The sequence below is a fragment of the Doryrhamphus excisus genome, linkage group LG18 (assembly GCF_037039965.1).
Source record: "Doryrhamphus excisus strain RoL-2023G ecotype Guam linkage group LG18, RoL_Dexc_Guam_v1.1, whole genome shotgun sequence".
Lineage (NCBI taxonomy): Eukaryota > Metazoa > Chordata > Actinopteri > Syngnathiformes > Syngnathidae > Doryrhamphus > Doryrhamphus excisus.
Genome location: NC_136374.1, coordinates 2,946,253 through 2,963,757, shown reverse-complemented (window position 1 = coordinate 2,963,757; position 17,505 = coordinate 2,946,253). Strand labels below are relative to the sequence as shown.

The window sequence follows — 17,505 nt, the reverse complement described above, 5'->3', positions numbered from 1 at the left end:
AATTTGAATGGCATGATATCAAAAACATGTTTATTGAGGAATACCTGGAATATGAAATGATGAAAAATTTTCCTTATGAAGATATTTCAAGAAAACAACCTGACCGGGTCATTTTTGACCCACTTATGGAAGGTTGGGGTAGTAACACAAAAACTACAATTTCTTAAAATGTATAAAAAGTAAGTTAAAAATGTGAACGGCATGATATCAAAAACATGTTTTTTGAGGAATACCTGGAATATGAAATGATAAAAATTTTTCATTACGAAGATATTTCAAGAAAACAACCTGACCGGGTCATTTTTGACCCACTTATGGAAGGTTGGGGTAGTAACACAAAAACTACAATTTCTTAAAATGTATAAAAGGTAAGTTAAAAATGTGAATGGCATGATATCAAAAACATGTTTTTTAGGAATATGTGGAATATGAAATGATGAAAAATTTTCATTACAAAGATATTTCAAGAAAACAACCTGACCGGGTCATTTTTGACCCACTTATGGAAGGTTGGGGTAGTAACACAAAAACTACAATTTCTTAAATTTTATAAAAGGTAACTTAAAAATGTGAATGGTATGATATTAAAAACATGTTTTTTTAGGAATACCTGGAATATGAAATGATGACAAATCTATATATATATATATATATATATATATCTGCAGGTAGCCGACGGAGAAGCCCGAGTGTCTCTGCTTCAGCGGGAGGTGGAGCGTCTGAGTCAGGCTCTCCTTAAAGCCGAAGAAAACGAAGCTCTTCTGCGAGAGAAGACCATCTCCCTCAACCAGACCCTGCAGGAGGTGGCGGCCGCTCACGGCAACACTCAGAGTCGCCTGACTTCCCTGCAGAACACTTTGAGCATGACGGAGCAGGAGAAGCAACACCTCCAAGTAGGAGATGAAGAAAAAAAGGCAATGCAAGTGCAAAAGGAAAAATGTCCTGATGTGTGCTCGTTCCATCAGGAAAGAATCGACGAGTCACGGGCGTCTTTAGCCGAAGCGAGGCGCAACATGGCCGCACTCAGCGAGCGCATGCACGGCCTGCAGAGCGAGCTGCATCACAGTGAGCTGCAACGTGAAGAACTGCTAACCGAGGTCACCAAGACCCAAGAGGTGGTGATAGCATCAAAACACACTTTATACATGGCCTCCTGTTTGTATGTAATCTTCTCCCTTCTTCTCCCACGGCAGGCCCTGCGTCAGCGTACGGCCAGCCTGGCCGAGGCCCAGCGTGGCGCCCAGACGTCTCAGACAGAGCGCGCCACCGTGGAGGAGCGTCTGCGGGCGTTGCAGAGGGCGGTGGCCCTGCTGGAGACGGAGAAGAAAGATGCGGAGAGACAGGCTGTGAGGTTGGAGAAGGATAAAAATGCCCTGAGGAACACGCTGGATAAGGTGACAGGCACCATTTCCATGCACGAGCTAAACGGCTAATCACACCCGAATTCAATGTCTTCAATGGCAGGTTGAGCGTCAGAAGCTGAAGAGCGAAGAAGGCAGCATGCGTCTTTCCGCCGAAAGAAAGCGTTTGGATTGCTCGCTGAACACGGCCGAGCAGGAGCTGCAGGAAGCCCAGCAGCAGATACTCATGCTGCAGGTAAGCTACGTGCTAGCGCATGTTGATGCTAGCTCGCTACATGCTTCTCCCTCGCGAATAAGGAACGCCAACCACTTGTACCTGATGGTGGCATCATCATACGAGCCATTGCTAGCTACGTCAACAGAGAAGGAGCGCTTATCTGGCTTACAGACACGACCAAAGAAGTCTGCCCCTCTGTGACATCACAAAGGGTCCGTTTTACCACGCCCCCTGAAACACAGCGTTTTGAGCCATCACAAACTTTTTTTTAGGGCTCACTTCCAAATGCGCAAACCTCGTTATCTGAAAGAACCACAGTGTGACATGAGGTGAAGAATAACACGTAGCAGGTGTCTTAGGGGGCCGTCAACCATTTGTCAGTCAACTTTGTCCAGACTAATAAAGTTTACAGGCGTTAAATGTCTCGCAAATTTCACAAACACGTTTACTGCAGACGGGAACCCTTTTTTTCTTTTTTTGTTGACCTGCTGTTCATTAGGTAATAAATAGTATAATAGTATTAATATATAGTATAAATGGCTTAATACATAGTATTAAATGGCTTAATACATTGTATTATATGGCTTAATACATTGTATTAAATGGCTTAATACATTGTATTATATGGCTTAATACATTGTATTAAATGGCTTAATACATTGTATTAAATGGCTTAATACATTGTATTAAATGGATTATTACATTGTATTAAATGGCTTAATATATTGTATTAAATGGCTTAATACATTGTATTAATGGTTTAATACATAGTATTAAATGGCTTAATACATTGTATTATATGGCTTAATACATTGTATTAAATGGCTTAATACATTGTATTATATGGATTAATACATTGTATTATATGGCTTAATACATAGTATTAAATGGCTTAATATATCGTATTAAATGGCTTAATACATTGTATTAAATGGCTTAATACATTGTATTAAATGGCTTAATACATAGTATTAAATGGCTTAATACATTGTATTAAATGGCTTAATACATTGTATTAAATGGCTCAATAATAGTATAAATGGCTTAGTACATAGTATTAATTGGCTGAAATTTTATTACAATAAACTTGTAATATTGAGGAATTTTATTTTAGTAGCATAGAGTTGAACTATTTTTTTTTTAAATAAACCAAAAATAAGGTTGTAATTTTTGGAATCTTAGGTTGTTACAATTTTATGAGGAAAAAGTGAAAATAGTAAGGGAATAAAGTCACAATATTAGAACATTTCTGATCATTATTTAAGAAGATGAAAAAGTAAAAAATAAAAAATATATATATCAGAAATGCCAAAAAAACAGCTGCAATTTCATGAGAATAAACTCTTAGTACTGTGAGGAAATATAATGTTATTTTAGTAGCGTAGAGTTGAAGTATTACCCAAAAAATGTAAAAGTCATAAATATTTGTTTTAATAAATTCATTCATTTTCTACCGCTTATCCTCACGAGGGTCGCGAAGGGTGCTGGAGCCTATCCCAGCTGTCTTCGGGCCAGAGGCGGGGTACACCCTGGACTGGTGGCCAGCCAATCACAGGGCTTTAAATAAATAGCATTTTGCTAAATAAAACAATGTTTAGTTTATTATTATGAACGTGTGCGTGTCTTGAATAGATGCAGATGGCTGACATGGAGCAGTCCCACAGCGTGTGCGAGAGTTTGGCCAGGCAGCGTGATGACGCTCAGCAGGATGCCGAGAGGCTGAGAGCCAGCTTCAGGGACCTGGAGAGGACTCTGGGCTCCAGGGAGCGCACTCACAGGCAGAGGGTCAAAGGACTGGAGGAGCAGGTATACCCGTGGTTGCCGTGCCGTGATTGACCCAAAATGCAGTGCACTGCTTGGCTACATACATCCACAAGGAGTCCGAAGAACCGTAGCCCAAAGCAAAAAGTGGGAAGCTGACGTCACTGCAGCGCCCCAATTCATATTTTTTTTAATTTAAAATCTAAATCATATTGCTTGTGTTTGTATATTCCGCAGGTACCCTCTTTGAGTGTTAAGTAGCTGTGTGATGAATTTAGTGTTAAGAATTTTGTCACAGGATTCAAAATTTTAAAAAAATACACCCAGCGTATACACCGCAGTATCTACTAGTATTGAACCATGTACATATATTGTACATCCAATATTGTGTCATGGCCTCCATTTTGATCCTGGTGTCCTTGGTGTAGGTGTCCACCTTGAAGGAGCAACTCCAACAGGAGATGAAACGACGACAGCCTTCACTTTCCTCCTCTTTCCTGTCCGCAGCCAGCTGAGAGGTGACCACCAAGACGGCCAATCGCATTTTTTCAAAATAAATGTAGAAAACTACTTACTAAAAAAAACCAACAATGATTAAAGTGAACACATTAAAAGCTAATTTTTATGAGAAAAATTTTGTAATATTATGTGGAAAAATGGAAAAAATAACCTCACTTTAGTAGCATGAAATATTAAGGACTAAAGATATTTTTTAATTAGTATTTATTATTATTATTTTAACTTTTTTTAAGTGGTAATTATGAGTTATGAGAAGAAAATTCACAAGAAGGAAGTTGAAATAGTTGAGGAAAAAATAAACAGCTTAACTTTTACAAGAACAAACTAACATTGTGAGGATAAATATATATTTTTGTAATTTAGTTTAGTTGAAATTTTAAAGAAAAGTACTTTTTTGAGAAATTATGAGCTGAAAAAAATAAAAAAAAATATGCTTAAAAAAACAAAAAGAAAAAATGATTTGATAAGAAGTTTGAATCTCATAATTTAATTAAATACTTTTTATTTCATAATTATATGATTTTTTTATGACTTATTTCACAATTTCAACATTTAATCTGATAATTTTGACTTTAAATGTTTTATTTTGTAATTTGGACTTTTTATCTCATCATTAGTATTTTTTATTTCATAATTCTCACATTTTATCTCATAATTATGACTTTAGATCATAATTTTCCAAATTTATCTCATAATTATGACTTTTTATGCCAGAATTATGAGCTAATGATGACATGAAAATGTGAAAATCATTTTCCTGATTAACTGTGATAAATGAGGGATTTAAAGTCAAAAAGTCAAAATTATGAGATAAAAAGTCAAAATTATGAAATTAGTCAGACTGATGAGATAAAAATGTGAAATTCTGAGAAAAAGTCTGAATTATGTGATAAAAAAAAGTCACAATTCTGAGATAATAATTTTACATTATGAGATAAATAGTCAATATTACCAGATAGGAAAGTTAATATTATGAGATAAAAACTCAAAATTATGAGATGAAAAGTCAAAATTATGAAATTAGTCAGACTGATGAGATAAAAATGTGAAATTCTGAGAAAAAGTCTGAATTATGTGATAAAAAAAAGTCACAATTCTGAGATAATAATTTTACATTATGAGATAAATAGTCAATATTACCAGATAGGAAAGTTGAAATTATGAGATTTAAAAAATCTGTATTATGAGATAAAAAGTCAAAATGATGAAATGAGTCAGAATGACGAGATAAAAATGTGAAATTGAGGAAAATGTCTGAATTATGTGATAAAAACGTCAAAATTATGAGACAAAAATGTTACATTATGAGACAAATAGTGGAAATTATGAGATTTAAAAAATCTATATTATGAGATAAAAAGTCAAAATTATGAAATGAGTCAGAATGATGAGATAAAAGTATGAAATTATGAGAAAAAGTCTGAATTATGTGATTAAAAAAGTCACAATTCTGAGATAAAAATTTTACATTATGAAACAAAGTCAATATTACCAGATAGGAAAGTTGAAATTATGAGATAAAAAAATCTATATTATGAGATAAAAAGTCAAAATTATGAAATTAGTCAGAATAATGTAAAGTTGAAATTATAAGATAAAAAAATCTATATTATGTGATTAAAAAGTCAAAATTATGAGATAAAAATGTACATTATAAGATAAATAGTCAATATTACCAGATAGGAAAGTTGAAATTATGAAATTTAAAAAATCTGTATTATGAGATAAAAAGTCAAAATGATGAAATGAGTCAGAATGACGAGATAAAAATGTGAAATTGAGGAAAAAGTCTGAATTATGTGATAAAAACGTCAAAATTATGAGATAAAAATGTTACATTATGAGACAAATAGTGGAAATTATGAGATTTAAAAATCTATATTATGAGATAAAAAGTCAAAATTATGAAATGAGTCAGAATGATGAGATAAAAATATGAAATTATGAGAAAAAGTCTGAATTATGTGATAAAAAAGTCACAATTCTGAGATAAAAATTTTACATTATGAGACAAATTACCAGATAGGAAAGTTGAAATTATGAGATAAAAAAAATCTATATTATGAGATAAGTCAAAATTATGAAATTAGTCAGAATGATGGAAAGTTGAAATTATAAGATAAAAAAATCTATATTATGTGATTAAAAAGTCAAAATTATGAGCTAAAAAGTCAAAATTGAGATAAAAATGTACATTATGAGATAAATAGTTAAAAAAAAGTTAAAATCATGAGAAGAATCTAAATTATGAGCTAATGATGAGATGTGAAAATGTGAAATGATTTTCCTAATTAACAGTGATAAATGAGGGATTTAAAAAATATATCTACGGATATAGTTTGAAATATGAAAATGGCCGACATATTCTTTCACTATCGGCTATGGAAAAAGTAGCATATTGATCGAACTAATGAAAAGTTTTTTTCCACTATTTATCTGATAAATTGGACTTAAACAATAAAGAGACGTCACAAAAATCTGTATTTTAAAAAAAACCAGCTTTATTAACTTTATTACGACGTCGGTCTTAATAGTGAGACTTTAACAAAGCGTCTTCTCAAAGCATTTTGGTGGAAAAAGCTGAGGTCATCTTCTTTTTGGAAAAGTACCCCCACAGTAGAAGAAGTACAGTACAAATACAAAGCGGTTAATACGGTGACGGTACGCAAACAGCTCGTGGCGTGTTGGGATGGGCAGCACCAGTGTGACGTCGGATAGCACCAGTCATTGATACAATCATCAAGCTTCTTTGGAGTATAGGCAAACATACACGATACACGGCTGGCCGGCCCGCGGGTGGGCGGGTGGGCGGGAACGCCGCCATCATCCTCATCAGCACCCGCCCCCGCAGCTCTTCCCGCAGCTTCCTCCCACCGACCCGCAGTGGCCGCTCACCGCCGCCACGCCGCAGCGGGAGAACTGGTCCCGACAGAGGTCGGCTGAAAACGGTCAAAGCGCAGAGAAGTCGTTTGGGAGGGCTTGGAATGCAACCGCGGGATCCGGGGCCGCGGCCGTGAACAACCCACCTCTGAGCAGCTCCTCGTGCGCGCACACGGTCCTCACGCACACCTCCCTGTTGACCACGTAGACCCGCCTCAGACTGCAAGACAACACGGAAAGGCCATCGAGCACAACTCGTCTCCGAGATCCGTCAAAACAAAACAACGGTTTGCCTCAAGTGGAGTTTTCCTGGGAATCGAACACTTAAACAAAGCTCACTCACTATATATATAAATATAATATAAATATAAATCAGAATTATGGTTTATATTTCATGGTTACGAGATAGCAAAGTTATAATCACGAGATTAAAAGTTTACATGACAAGATTAAAAACTCACAATTACGAGTTAAAGCATCATGAGATTAAATGTCTAAATTGTAGAAAGTCAGATAAATAGACTCAAAATTATGCTAAAAAACAACAAAAAAAGGATGAGATAAGAAGTTTGAATCTCATAATTGTCACTTTTTATCTCATAATTATATATATTTTTTAAATCGGAGTCTAAATCTAAATAAATTATGATTTCTTATTTCACAATTTCAACATTTTATCTCATAATTTCAACCTTAAATGTTTTATTTTGTAATTTGGACTTTTTAATCTCATTATTAGTATTTTTAATTTCATAATTCTCACATTTTATCTCAATTATGACTTTTTATGCCAGAATCTTGACTTTATAATAATTATGACCTTTTCTCATAATTTTTTATTTTTATCTCATAATTATGACTTTTTATATCATAATTTCCATATTTAATCTCATAATGTTGACTTCTCCTTTCATAATTTCCATATTTTATGTCATAATGTTGACTTTTTAAAATCATCATTAGTATTTTTTATTTCATAATTCACACATTTTATCTAATGATTATGACTTCAGATCATAATTTTCCAAATTTATCTCATAATTATGATTTTTTATGCCAGAATTTTGACTTTATAATCTCACAATTATGACCTTTTCTAATATTTTTTTATTTTTATCTCATAATTATGATTTTTTTATATCATAATTTCCGTATTTCATCTCATAATGTTGACTTCTCCTTTCATAATTTCCATATTTCATCTCATAATGTTGACTTTTTAAAATCATCAGTAGTATTTTTTATTTCATAATCATCACATTTTATCTCATAATTATGACTTTAGATCATAATTTTCCAAATTTATCTAATAATTATGACTTTTTATGGCAGAATTTTGACTTTATAATCTCACAATTATGACATTTTCTCATAATTTTTTATTTTTATGTCATAATTATGATTTTTTATATCATATTTCCGTATTTTATCTTATAATGTTGACTTCTCCTTTCATAATTTCCATATTTCATCTCATAATGTTGACTTTTTAAAATCATCAGTAGTATTTTTTATTTCATAATCATCACATTTTATCTCATAATTATGACTTTAGATCATAATTTTCCCATTTTATCTCATAATTATGACTTTTTATGCCAGAATTATGATTTTTTATATCATATTTCCGTATTTTATCTTATAATGTTGACTTCTCCTTTCATAATTTCCATATTTCATCTCATAATGTTGACTTTTTAAAATCATCAGTAGTATTTTTTTATTTCATAATCATCACATTTTATCTCATAATTATGACTTTAGATCATAATTTTCCCATTTTATCTCATAATTATGACTTTTTATGCCAGAATTTTGACTTTATAATCTCACAATTATTACCTTTTCTCATAATTTTTTATTTTTATCTCATAATTATGACTTTTTATATCATAATTTCTGTATTTTATCTCATAATGTTGACTTCTCCTTTCATAATTTCCATATTTTATCTCATAATGTTGACTTTAAAATCATCAGTAGTATTTTTTATTTCATAATTATCACATTTTATCTCATAATTATGACTTTACATCATAATTTTCCCATTTTATCTCATAATTATGACTTTTTATGCCAGAATTTTGACTTTATAATCTCACAATTACTACCTTTTCTCATATTTTTTTATTTTTATCTCATAATTATGACTTTTTATATCATAATTTCTGTATTTTATCTCATAATGTTGACTTCTTTCATAATTTCCATATTTCATCTCATAATGTTGACTTTTTAAATCATCATTAGTATTTTTTATTTCATAATTCTCACAGTTTATCTCATAATTTGGACTCTCATGAGTTTTTACCTCTAATTATGACATTGTCAGAATTCGTCAGAATTTTGTCTTTATAATCTCACAATTATGACCTTTTCTCATAATTTTGTATTTTTATTATCTCATGATTATTACTTTTTATGTCATAATTTCCATATTTTATCTCAATGTTTATTTTTTATATCATTAGTATTTTTTATTTCATAATTCTCACATTTTATCTCATAATTTGGCCTCCATAGATCATAATTTTATCTCATAAGTTTGGCTTTTTATCTCATAATTATGACTTTTGATGTCAGAATTTTGACTTTATAATCTCACAATTATGACCTTTTCTCATAATTTTGTATTTTTATCTCATAATTATGATGACTTTTATGTCATAATTTCCACATTTTATCCCAATGTTGACTTTTTTATATCATTAGTATTTTTTATTTCATAATTCTCACATTTTATCTCATAATTTGGCCTCTATAGATCATAATTTTCCTATTTTATCTCATAATTATGACTTTTGATGTCAGAATTTTGACTTTATAATCTCACAATTATGACCTTTTCTCATAATTTTGTATTTTATTATCTCATAATTATGACTTTTTATGTCATAATTTCCATATTTTATCTCAATGTTTATTTTTTATATCATTTGTATTTTTTATTTCATAATTCTCACATTTTATGTCATAATTTGTCCTCTATAGATCATAATTTTCCCATTTTATCTCATTAAGTTTGGCTTTTTATCTCATAATTATGACTTTTGATGTCAGAATTTTGACTTTATAATCTCACAATTATGACCTTTTCTCATAATTTTGTATTTTTATTATCTCATAATTATGACTTTTATGTCATAATTTCCATATTTTATCTCAATGTTTATTTTTTATATCATTAGTATTTTTTATTTCATAATTCTCACATTTTATGTCATAATTTGTCCTCTATAGATCATAATTTTCCCATTTTATCTCATTAAGTTTGGCTTTTTATCTCATAAGTATGACTTTTGATGTCAGAATTTTGACTTTATAATCTCACATTTATGACCTTTTCTCATATTTATCTCATAATTATGACTTTTATGTCATAATTTCCATGTTTTATTTGATAAGGTTGACTTCTCGTTTAATAATTTCCATATTTGATCTCATAATGTTGACTTTTTATATCAATAATTATGATATTATATATTATATATATATTATTAATTATATATATCTCCTAATTATGGCTTACAATTGAGGTATTTTGGGGCGTCCTAAAAACCTTTCAGACACCCCCAAACCCCCCACAGGCCTCTGTGTGACCGGGGTACCGGTGTATGTGAGTGCCAGGAAGAAAAGCACCGCTCGGGTAGAAGTGTTTTTTTCCCGTATAAATTCCCATCTTTTTCCCATCTCAGCTGGAGCGTGTGTGGTCAGTACGTTAAGTCCGATGTGTCACGACTTAGTGGAGTCCCTGAGGCGGCGTGGTTGATGGCGCCCAGGTGGGCTTTGAGGCTAATAAACGCGGCATCAACCACTACGTCATCTAAGTGCTTGCAGGTGCATCTTACCTGTAAAAGCAGAGCGTGTTGAGGCACTGCTTGCACGGCTTGTGCACAGAATAGAGTCTGGTGCACGGGTACTGCTCCTCTCTGCAATCTGCAAAGCACACGTAACCCACTCAACCACTGAATCGGCTCCGTGCTCTCATCTCCAGACATTACGTCGCTTACCGAGGGGGCCGGGCTCCGTGGGCTCCGTCTCCAAGTCGGTGTCTGACGTCAAAGAAAGGAAAACTTGCATGAATTTTCCAGATGGAAAAAACGACAAAAGAGGAAAAGTTAAGCGAACGTACCTGGTTTGTGTGGATGAACCACAGGTTCGATTGCAAGCTGCTGCACGAACCTTTCAGCAAGAGAACCAGCAGTTTCCTCTGGAAAACGTACAATTTCATATTAACCATATGCTGGAGCCTATCCCAGCTGTCTTCGGGCGAGAGGCGGGGTACACCCTGGACTGGTGGCCAGCCAATCACAGGGCACATATAGACAAACAACCATTCACACTCACATTCATACCTATGGACAATTTGGAGTCAGATAGGATGCCAGATAGGAAAGTTAATATTATGAGATAAAAAGTCAAAATTATGACATTAGTCAGAATGATGAGATAAAAATGTGAAATTATGAGAAAAAGTCTAAATTATGTGATAAAAAAAAGTCACAATTCTGAGATAAAAATTTTACATTATGAGACAAATAGTCAATATTACCAGATAGGAAAGTTGAAATTATGAGATAAAAAGTCAAAATTATTAGTCAGAATAATGAGATAAAAATGTGACATTATGAGAAAAAGTCTGAATTATGAGATAAAAAGTCAAAATTCTGAGATAATAATTTTACATTATGAGATAAATAGTCAATATTATCAGATAGGAAAGTAGAAATTATGTGATTAAAAAGTAGAAATTATGAGCTGAAAAGTCAAAATTCCGAGATTAGTCAGAATGATGAGATAAAAATGTGACATTATGAAAAAAACTCAAAATTATGGTAATAAAAATCAAAATTATGAGCTGAAAAGTCAAAATTATGAGATAAAAAATGTACATTATGATATAGTTTTAAAAAAAGTTAAAATCATGAGATTAGTCAGAATGATGAGATAAAAATGTGACATGAGAAAAAGTCTGAATTATGATAAAAAAATCAAAATTATGAGATAAAAATTTTACATTATGACATAAATAGTCAATATTACCAGGTAGGAAAGTTGAAATTATAAGATTAAAAAAAATCTACATTATGTGATTAAAAAGTCAAAATTATGAGCTGAAAAGTCAAAATTATGAGATAAAAAATGTACATTATGATGTAGTTAAAAAAAAAGTTAAAATCATGAGATTAGTCAGAATGATGAGATAAAAATGTGACATGAGAAAAAGTCTGAATTATGTGATAAAAAATCAAAATTATGAGCTGAAAAGTCAAAATTATGAGATAAAAATTTTACATTATGACATAGTCAATATTACCAGGTAGGAAAATTGAAATTATGAGATTTTAAAAAATCTATATTATGTGATTAAAAAGTCAAAATTATGAGCTGAAAAGTCAAAATTATGAGATAAAAATGTACATTATGATGTAGTTAGAAAAAGTTAAAATCATGAGATTAGTCAGAATGATGAGATAAAAATGTGACATGAGAAAAAGTCTGAATTATGATAATAAAAAATCAAAATTATGAGCTGAAAAGTCTAAATTATGAGATAAAAATTTTACATTATGACATAAATAGTCAATATTACCAGGTAGGAAAATTGAAATTATAAGACAAAAAAAAAAAAGTCAAAATGATGAGCTGAAAAGTCAAAATTATGAGATAAATAGTTTTAAAAAAAGTTAAAATCATGAGATGAATCTAAATTATGAGCTAATGATGAGATGTGAAAATGTGAAATGATTTTCCTAATTAACTGTGATAAATGAGGGATTTAAAAAATATATATATATGGATATAGTTTCAAATATGAAAATGGCCGACCACATTCTTTCACTATTGGCTATGGAAAAAGTAGCATATTGATCGAGCTAATAAAAAGTACCTGGGAAATAATCGGGTCCGTAGTCCCCTGGAGAAGAACAACAACATATTGTTAAGAGTCACATGACTTACAGTGGTGGGAAAAAGTGTTTGTCATCATTTTCAGATCATCACAAAATATTAATATTAGTCTTAGTATTGACAACACAACTCAACACAAAATGACAGAATTCATGGTTCCATTTATCACAGCAAGTCTTCCAGGTCTTCCTGGCTCTCGCTGTGGTTTGCTAGAGTCCCTTTAGAAATGGCTTTATAACCTTTTGCACACTAATAGATCTTATGTTATGTTTTAACATTGGAGGCAATAACTTTTTGGCCCGTGTAGGTTTGCCCCCCACCCCCCCGCCCCCGCCTCTCGCTGTGGTTTGCTAGAGTCCCGTCCCTTTAGAAATGGCTTTAGAACCTTTTGCACACTAATAGATCTTATGTAATGTTTTAACATTGGAGGCAATAACTTTTTGGCCCATGTAGGTTTGCCCCCCCCCACGGCTCTTGCTGTGGTTTGCTAGAGTCCCGTCCCTTTAGAAATGGCTTTATAACCTTTTGCACACTAATAGATCTTATGTTATGTTTTAACATTGGAGGCAATAACTTTTTGGCCCGTGTAGGTTTGCCCCCCACCCCCCCGCCCCCGCCTCGCGCTGTGGTTTGCTAGAGTCCCGTCCCTTTAGAAATGGCTTTAGAACCTTTTGCACACTAATAGATCTTATGTAATGTTTTAACATTGGAGGCAATAACTTTTTGGCCCATGTAGGTTTGCCCCCCCCACGGCTCTCGCTGTGGTTTGCTAGAGTCCCGTCCCTTTAGAAATGGCTTTATAACCTTTTGCACACTAATAGATCTTATGTTATGTTTTAACATTGGAGGCAATAACTTTTTGGCCCGTGTAGGTTTGCCCCCCCCCTCGGCTCTCGCTGTGGTTTGCTAGAGTCCCGTCCCTTTAGAAATGGCTTTATAACCTTTTGCACACTAATAGATCTTATGTTATGTTTTAACATTGGAGGCAATAACTTTTTGGGCCGTGTAGCCCCCCCACCCCCGCGCCTCTCGCTGTGGTTTGCTAGAGTCCCTTTAGAAATTGCTTTATAACCTTTTGCACACTAATATATCTTATGTAATGTTTTAACATTGGAGGCAATAACTTTTTGGCCCGTGTAGGTTTGCCCCCCCACGGCTCTCGCTGAGGTTTGCTAGAGTCCCTTTAGAAATGGCTTTAGAACCTTTTGCACACTAATAGATCTTATGTTTTAACATTGGAGGCAATAACTTTTTTTTTCACTTCATTTTGTGTTGAGTTGTGTTGTCATTGACTGATATTTAAATGTGCTTGATGATGTGAAATATTTTATGAATACACTTTTTCACACCAGCGTAACTAATACTGCATAGAAATATGATGTGTAGAATTCTCAGCCGGTCGAACTCACCCAGGAAAGGAAAAGGTTCCTGGTACTGAGCCTGGGCGAGCAGCACCACTGTTGATGACAAAAGTGGAAATGTGCCTTTAAGAAGATGCTAACGCTAACGTTGTTGTTTGCAGCCGAGTAGCAAGTAAACATCCTCTCACTGACAGCTGTTTCTGATATTTGAGTGACCTTAGCAAAGAGTTCGTTTGCATTATGATCTTTGTAAAGGCAGATTTGTGGAACAGTATTGTTACCTGGCATGCAGATGAAGAGGAGGACTCTCATGGTGTCCGAGGGGGGGGGGTATTGTGACTCTCACTGGGAACAAAGATCAGGAAGGTAAGGTGAGTGGAATTCTCCGCTGTGCTTTTCTCTCCCCCTCTCAAATCCCACCCCCACCGACACCCACGCTCCCTCACTGGCCCCCACCAATAAAGGGGGGGGGGGGCCAAACATGAAAAGTGTGACAGCAAGAATGCGGAAAGTTTGTCCTTGCTAAGAACAATCACTTCTTCTTTTCCTTCTTCTCTTTTTGCCGTCTCACGCTGCATTCCAGGAAAACAAATGGCGGAGAGCGCAGCACTCTCTCTCTCTCTTTTTCTCTCCTTCATCCCTCTTTCTTCCACATCCCTCATTTCCCTTCTAACCCCACCCCCAATTTTTCTTCTAAACCGTCCACTCGGGTTGGGATAAAAGAGAGAGAAAAAACACCAGACCGTTTTTTTCCATCTAAATGACCATCTGTTTTTTTTCAAAGATCCTCTATGTGACAGGAGCACTCTGTTGTTTTTAACGTCCTACAAAAATGCTAGTCAAAGATCCACAACATGACAGGAGAGCTCTGCTGTTTATAATGACAGACTTGTCAAAGATCCTCTATATAGCAGAGGCGTGCTGTTTTTTTTTTTTTTTTGAGGATGTCCTGCCAAAAATGCTCTAAAAATGCCCAAAGATCCTCTACTTGACAGGAGCATTCTGTTGTTTTTAGAACCTCCTGCAAACAAAGAGCTACTCAAAGATCCTCTATACAATTGATGAGCTCTGCTGTTTATAATGACACACTGAAAAAAAAACACGAGTGAAAGATCCTCTATATGATAGAGGCGTGGTGCTCTTTTTGAGGACCTTCTGCCAAAAACGCTTTTCAAAGATCCTCTATTTGACAGGAGCACTATGTTGGTTTTAAAAAAGTGACTCAAAGATCCTCTACATGACAGAAGCAATTGGCTGTTTTTTGGAACCTACTGCAAAACAAAGAGCTACTCAAAGATCCTCTATTTGACAGGAGCACTCTGCTGCTGTTTTTTTTAATCTACTGCAAAAAAAGTACTTGAAAAGTCCTCTCTTTTATATGACAGGAGTGCTGCTGATTATAATAACAGACTGAAAACAAATGCTTGTCAAAGATCCTATATACGACAGGAGCACTCTACTGTTTCTAGGAACCTACTGCAAAAAAAAAAACATGCAAAGGATTGTCTATGTGACAAGAGCATGCTGCTTTTTTAGGAACCTAAAGTAAAAAAAAAACTTCAAAGATCCTCTATATGACAGAGGTACGCTGCTCTTTCTGAGAACCTCCTGCCAAAATGCCTGTCAAAGATCCTCAATTTTATGAGAGCACTGCTGCTTTTGATGACCTACTGCAAAAAAAATGCTACTCAAAGATCCTCTATGTGACAGGAGAGATCTGCTGTTTATAATGACAGACAAAACACTAGTCAAAGATCCTCTATTTGGCAGGAACCCTAACCTACGGCAAAAATATATATTCTAGGAGCATAGTACTCTTCTATTTTCCGGACCTATTTCAAAATGGGAGTCAAAGATCCTCTATACGACAGGAGAGCTGCTGTGTATCATGTGTTATGAATAGTCTGAATAGTCAAATATCCTCAATGTAACAGGAGTTCTACTGTTTAAAACGCCTGTCAAAGATCCTCTATATCACGTGTAATGCAGTATTTTTGCATTTTTATACTACTTATTATGCGGTGACGGCAAGTTTTTTTTTTCTGTGTTCCCACGCGTCAAGTCAAATCATTTGGACACGCACACACGCACACACACACATTCCAGTGTGCATCACAGTGGCATCAAAGGCCATATGTTTTCACAGCACATCTGGGAGCCATCACCCCCCCCCACCCCCCTTTCCATCCAACACACACACACACATACATGTATATATACTGTATTTATTAAGTACTTTAACAAGGCATAATCAGACGTATCGGTTTCGTTGTTTTTTTTAATCGAGCGATGATTTCATCTTTTTGCCCCCCTCGACCCCCATTTGTCTGCTACCCCCCACCCCACCCCACCCGCAGCCCATTCTCGCAAGAGATTAACTGTAGCCCCCTCCCCAATGAAAACACATGACCACACGTCAACTTCCATAGATTGTTCACGCCGAGACTTCACACTCTCCCGTGCAAGTCCATGCACACAATCAAGTATGTTGAAATGAAGTTCATATGCAATATATATGGACATTCGGCGCTAAACAAAGAGCGGAAGCTGGAACTTACCGAAGTTTGGATGAAAGCGCTGCGACTGTCCTCCAGCCTTCATGCGCCCAGTGAGTGCAGGAGGACTCCACGGCCCCGCTTTGCACCACCCATCACGGCTTTAGTCTCCACCCACTCCAGCTTCCAGAACCGTGATTGTGATTGTTGCTCCCTCGCCATGTTGCGCTATTTCCAGAAATTAGTTGATAAATGATACATTAATATTATATATTGATAAAATAGCCAAAAGAAACAATGCAGTTTGTGGTCACCTGGCGGAAGTATTGCTAGTAGTACATTCGAGGATATAACGGTTGAGCTGAATGTTGGCCACACAGTCAGGAAGACCTGGGTTCGAATCTCCGTGTGGGGTTGCATGTAGGTTATGTACCCCCACCTCTCTTCCTAAGTCAGCTGGGATAGGCTCCAGCACACACCCGCAATCTTAATGCTGAATCACGTTAGCTAGCTTACCCCGTGAGCTAGCTTACCCCGTGAGCTAGCTTACCCCGTGAGCTAGCTTACCTCGTTAGCTAGTTTACCCCGTTAGCTAGCTTACCTCGTTAGCTAGCGGCTATCTGGAGTTCCAGCAATATAAGAGTACCGCAATGTGTTGTGAATAAAGTGTTGGAATATGAGTGCCATTAATCTTGTTAAAACCGTATTTAGAATGTAACAGTTCTAAAATAACTAATGTATTGACATACTCCTATATCGCCAGGTCTGGAAGCAATTAACCGCTATAAATGAGAGAAGACTGACCTACAGCCGCCGTAACATTAGATACGCCTTCACCTAATCGAATAATATTTATTATTGTGGTTGCTGAGAGCTGTTCCCGATGGTTTGGTTATTCACAGACATATACATTAGAAGGTTAAACACACACAAGTGCACTTAAACAGCTATCGTTTGTTGGTGGAAAAAGACAGAGTGCGCATGTGCGCCCTCTAAAGGAC

At 34.8% G+C, this 17,505-nt stretch overlaps 2 protein-coding genes across 3 annotated transcripts in view; one reads left to right on the top strand and one right to left on the bottom strand.

The window, feature by feature from the left end:
* crocc (ciliary rootlet coiled-coil, rootletin) overlaps positions 1-5,378 on the top strand; it is a 37,099-nt gene extending 31,721 nt beyond the window's left edge. For both annotated transcript variants that reach the window (XM_058054648.2, XM_058054647.2), the window contains 6 exons: positions 669-893; positions 966-1,115; positions 1,194-1,394; positions 1,465-1,596; positions 3,211-3,384; positions 3,768-5,378. In XM_058054648.2, coding sequence (XP_057910631.2) covers positions 669-893; positions 966-1,115; positions 1,194-1,394; positions 1,465-1,596; positions 3,211-3,384; positions 3,768-3,854 — 969 coding nt within the window. In that variant the 3' untranslated portion in view covers positions 3,855-5,378. The remainder of the gene's footprint in view (positions 1-668; positions 894-965; positions 1,116-1,193; positions 1,395-1,464; positions 1,597-3,210; positions 3,385-3,767) is intronic.
* A 965-nt stretch (positions 5,379-6,343) lies between these two features.
* On the bottom strand, positions 6,344-17,029 carry mfap2 (microfibril associated protein 2). Its single transcript, XM_058054651.2, has 10 exons — positions 16,819-17,029; positions 16,568-16,732; positions 14,291-14,354; positions 14,058-14,105; positions 12,629-12,655; positions 10,871-10,948; positions 10,749-10,790; positions 10,587-10,674; positions 6,885-6,958; positions 6,344-6,797 (listed from the first exon to the last, which is right to left on the bottom strand). Exons 3-10 carry the CDS (start codon positions 14,319-14,321, stop codon positions 6,691-6,693), a joined length of 495 nt encoding a protein of 164 aa, XP_057910634.1. The 5' UTR covers positions 14,322-14,354; positions 16,568-16,732; positions 16,819-17,029; the 3' UTR covers positions 6,344-6,690.
* Positions 17,030-17,505: the final 476 nt, after the last annotated feature.

What these genes read in the sequence shown, in the direction of transcription:
- mfap2 (XM_058054651.2), bottom strand. Translation starts at nt 14,321, where the DNA reads ATGAGAGTCCTCCTCTTCATCTGCATGCCAG. An exon ending in CCTCTTCATCTGCATGCCAG is followed by an intron (nt 14,106 to 14,290) that starts GTAACAATACTG and finishes TGTCATCAACAG; the next exon opens with TGGTGCTGCTCGCCCAGGCT. An exon ending in GGTTCATCCACACAAACCAG is followed by an intron (nt 10,791 to 10,870) that starts GTACGTTCGCTT and finishes CTTTGACGTCAG; the next exon opens with ACACCGACTTGGAGACGGAG.